This window comes from Phaethon lepturus, unplaced genomic scaffold (genome assembly GCF_000687285.1).
Source record: "Phaethon lepturus isolate BGI_N335 unplaced genomic scaffold, ASM68728v1 scaffold29206, whole genome shotgun sequence".
Taxonomy (NCBI): Eukaryota; Metazoa; Chordata; class Aves; order Phaethontiformes; family Phaethontidae; genus Phaethon; species Phaethon lepturus.
Genome location: NW_010546045.1, coordinates 5,074 through 9,705, shown reverse-complemented (window position 1 = coordinate 9,705; position 4,632 = coordinate 5,074). Strand labels below are relative to the sequence as shown.

At 46.2% G+C, this 4,632-nt stretch overlaps 1 protein-coding gene across 1 annotated transcript in view; it reads left to right on the top strand.

The window, feature by feature from the left end:
• LOC104622413 (tolloid-like protein 2) overlaps window positions 1–2,926 on the top strand; it is a gene marked incomplete at its 5' end in the record, with an annotated part of 37,958 nt that extends 35,032 nt beyond the window's left edge. Inside the window, 2 exons of the mRNA XM_010289180.1 lie at window positions 847–1,097; window positions 2,305–2,926. Of these exons, the coding sequence (XP_010287482.1) occupies window positions 847–1,097; window positions 2,305–2,439 (386 nt within the window). The remainder of the gene's footprint in view (window positions 1–846; window positions 1,098–2,304) is intronic.
• Between the last annotated feature and the right edge of the window lie 1,706 nt (window positions 2,927–4,632).

Genomic DNA, 4,632 nt, shown 5'->3' with positions numbered 1-4,632 from the left:
CCTGCTCAGTTCTTTTGTTTAAATTGGAGATGTTTGGTTGAGCAGCAACCCATTCTGCTCCTCATCAACCCTTAGAAAATGAGGTGATGCAACTTAGCCCGTGTATTGGCCCACACATGGAACAGACTGGTTATGGTGGAAGCAGAGGTGTGCTGTGGACCGACACAGCAAGCTTGGTCTTCTATCTGCGGCAGCCCAAGGGTGAGTGTGTTGTACCAAGTTTCACTTTTTTGAAATCCCTGCCACTGTAAACAGATGAAACATGCTGTGAGCAGCAGTGCCTGAGAGACTGGTGAGGAGGCATCTTCCTGATTGTGCTGCAGGGAAACTCTGCACCAAAGCACACGTGTTTTGCACAAGCACGGGGCTACCTTTGTGCAATGTGTGGGCAGAAAAGGATTATTTTGGTCCCCATTTTTTTTAACATGCTTCAACTTACTGCTGGTAAAAGACTTGGAGTCAGATTTTCAGCTGCAGGACCAGTATGAAGAATATGTTAAGACTTCCTTTTAAGCAATTGCTCTATAAAATAATACATTTTTCCAGAGCATAGTGTGGTAGGAACCCCATCCTGCCAGTTTTAAGTGATTGTCTCTTTCTCTCCATGTTCTGTACCAAAAGGACCAAGCTTCTCTACACTGTGTAGGTCAATGGGTTCATCAGTGACTGGAGAATTCATTGTTTTATGCTAGTGTGGTGCAGTGGTTAATTACCTTCCCTGTTGTACATGCATTTCATGCTGGAGGTTTTCTCTCCCTACAGCTGGCTCAAAATTGGGATGGCAAGTCTTTGTTGTGAGGTAGGGCCTTTGATGAGACTGTGTTTCGTGCTCTTTTCTTCCTCCAGAGTGTGGTGGGCTTTTAAAGGCTGAAGTACGAACTAAGGAGCTGTATTCCCATGCTCAGTTTGGGGACAACAACTACCCAGGTCAAGCGAACTGTGAATGGGTGATTGTAGCTGAAGATGGTTATGGGGTTGAGCTGATATTCCAGACATTTGAGATCGAGGAGGAGGCTGACTGTGGGTACGACTACATGGAGATTTATGATGGTTACGACAGCACTGCACCCCGCCTGGGACGCTTCTGTGGCTCAGGGGTAAGCTGTGGTGGTGGTGATTTCATAGGCATAACTGGCGGTGGCAAGGAAGGGTACTCTCATACACTTTTTGGAGAGGGGCAGCTCTCACAAACTGGTGATGAGAATGCCTTGTGTGTTTGGGTTTTGCTGCTTCTCCTGTTGCTAAAGATCACAGCCATTTTATCTGAGGCACAGAGTTGGTCTGAAAACCTTGCTGACTGACTTCCCCGTGTTAGCCCAGGGCCACGTGCAGCAGCATGGAACTGCTATGCTGCTGTGCCCCTGCCCTGCCACAAAAGTGTTGTGTAAATGTTGGAAACAGCTTCCAAAGGCCAGTTTCATCCTCAGTCGCTTCCTGCCTGAAGCCAAGGCACATTGTGGCCGTGCTGTGGTGAGGGCGAAGGGTGGAGAGACTTGCAGAGCTGCTTGTTGACTCCAGGGTGGCGTGCTGTCTCCTAAACTGTTATCTATGTCCTCATTAAGAGGAGTGGCTCTGTTAGCATGAGCAATAGTCTGTGGGTATTTAAAACCAGAGATTCTATGTTTAATTTCTGTAGGACTTCAGCAATGAAGTGAAGAAGGTTCTTATTGCATTTAAAGAGAAACATCCAAGGAGGAGGTGTGTCAGAGCAGTCCTTGCAAACTGGGGAAATGGTCAGGAAAATAAACATAGCAGCTTGGTGTGAAGAAATTCAGAGCTGCAGGGTAGTAACCTACCTACCTGCACGCTGACAAATGGAGAATGGCTGAGAAAGTGTTGGTCCTGCAGAGAAGCACAGGGAGGTTGTAGCAGGTCACAACAGTGGGGGAGATAACCAGAGTTATGTAAGTGGCTAAGTTACTTTGCTGCTAATGAACCCTCAGAGGGCCTCAGCTGCCGAGCAGGGTCCAGTTTGGATTGTATCATTTCCTGAAAAGATTACGACAAATAAGAGAAAACTCAGAAGACCGGAACAAGAACATCCAGGGAGTCCTGTGAATGTGACCTACAAAAAACAACTGGAAGAACTGGGATTGTAGAGTGGGCTGTCATCAAACATAAAGGGCAAGCATGCAACGAGCAAGGGAATGTGCTCAGGAAGTCAGAGCAGGACATGAGGTACTGAGCACTCAACGTTTGTGTTCCCCGGCCAGTCTGTAAGCTTAAATTCTAACATCATAGCGCAGACAGTTCTTTAGCCTGCAGACTTGACCACTCTGTGCTGTCTTCTTTGCTTTTCTGCAGCCTCTGGAAGAAATCTACTCTGCAGGAGATTCCGTCATGATTCGATTCCACACAGATGACACCATCAACAAGAAAGGTTTTCACGCGCGATACATAAGTACCAAATTTCAGGATGCATTGCACATGAGAAAGTAGTTTGACTGCTCCTCACAGACATTCCCATCTGAAGACTGAGACATTTAACTGTGATCTTTGTCTTTTTTTTTTTTTTTTAAAAGCTTCTGTGCACCTGGCCAAAAGCAGTGTACAGTATTTTCTGTAACTAAAACTAAATCCAGTCTCAAAGGTTTGCCTCTGAAATTATTAGCATGACCCTTTCTTGTTAACATACCCAGGACCAAAAATTGTCTTCTAATCATACCTGCCAGGGCATAAACATTGTATTTTGCACAGCTTGCCATGGGGCTGAGTGAAGACTGAGATTGAATTGAGAAAAGCCTTCATCTCTTGCATATCCTATTTCTAGGTGACATTTCCTAATCATCCTGTGCACATGAGCTGTCTGAACACATTTTCTGGAGCAGATGATGTGGACAGCCACCCAGCAGGATTTTCTCAAAGGACCTTGGGAGCCACCCACTCTCCACTACTAGCCCAAAATACTCTGTGCAATAAGTGAACAACTAGATGGCTGAGACTCCATCACTCCTTCTGTCCCGTCTTTTTATTGTCTTGGTTATTGTGGGTTGGAAGGTAGGCAGGGCCACAGGGACACTCTCTTTAGGGCTGCTAAAGCAGTGATCACAGGGGATCACAGTGAACGAAAAGGGCCCGGTGCCTGATTTGCAGAAATTGTTGTGATATATGTTGCATGCAAGTGCTCTGATGCGGTGGCCAAGGGAGAGGTGGTGGCTGACAGGGAACTGCTGTGGTGGGATGCAAGGCATGACTGGTGTAATGGTGGCAAAGCCTAACAGCTGGAGTGCTGACAGCGTGCTCCAGTTACACCACCAGGCAAGGCAGCTCAGAGGGCTGTGGCAGCAGTCATGGCCTCATCTGAAATAAGGAATCTCTCCCTCCTCACTCCACCCATGTTTGCTTTCTCAGCCTTCTTTACGCTGCTTCCTGTCCTTAGTACCACTTCCGTATGAGCCCTTCCTTCCCACAGCTGAGCTGCTCTCCCCAGGGCTCCCCACCACAACCTCAGAGTTCTGTGCAACATCAGATAGCCAGAGCATCTCACTGAAGGAGACGCTGGGCCAGAGATAGTCAGGGTGTCCCTGAGGCAGAGGGACACAGGCCATGCTACAGGTCATCTCTGGTGAGCTCTGGGAACCTGTCAAGTGTGAAAGCTCCAGGCATGGGACTAGGAATGGGAGAGCTCTGCTGGTTTCTGCTTCCTCCCTGTTCCTCGCTGGCCCATGGCCCAGTGTCTTAATTTCATGGCAGGGGTGCAAGTGAGATGGTGACTTAAGCACTTTGAGCTATAAGGCTCAGACATGCTCTGTGTTGCAGTTATTTATGTACATGGAAGCTACCGAGCCATGGACTTGCAGAATTAACAGGTAGTTATTTGGGAAAAAGTAGGGAAAACTGTGCTTTTGGGGAACCACTGTAATTGAGCTGTTCATATGGGAAGGAAAAAAAAAAAGAAGAAGAAAAAAAAAAAGACTTTATTCTGAATGATATTTCATTAGGGCACTCATAGACAATTATGAGCTAAAAGCTGAGGTATGTTAGCTTTAACAAAGTATTTATAATCCAAGGATTACTATGTTTACATAACCAGTGTACTGTCGGGCTCCAGTGTGATACCTCCTCTCTGGTGTATGACCGTGGAGAAGCGTGGGGCCAGCGCCACTGTCGGGCACAAATGACATTCCTGGAGATGAGGGCTTCCAGGTGGATAATAAAGAGACCCAGCCCTCTCCAGAAGTCCTTGAACAGAATATGGTCCAAGTATTGTGAATACTAGGAGAAGCAAATGCATGAAAATATTTTCTTGCTTAGAACAAGAAAAATAAAGTAATTTATACACACACACACACAAAATTATATGTATATAAAATGTGCATGTAGAAGACCAGTAGTCAAAGCCTTAATAAGTGTCACGTGAAAAATACTGTACCATTGACTATAGCTTTATTGCAGGCTGTATAAAACCATGTTATTTCTGTTTTGGGTTTTTAGCTCTGTTTTGTTCCTCTTTTCAAATTTTATGGCCTTTTCACAGGCAAGACCTCTGATCTCAAGCTGTTTCACCATGCAGGTCTGGGGAAGTGAGCTCTGCTAGATGGAGTCTGTGTTTGTCCTTCTCTTCCATGCCCCCCTCAAATTGCAGTGACTCGGGTCTGGAAATAAAGTGTGACACTGATCCCTGTGAAACAG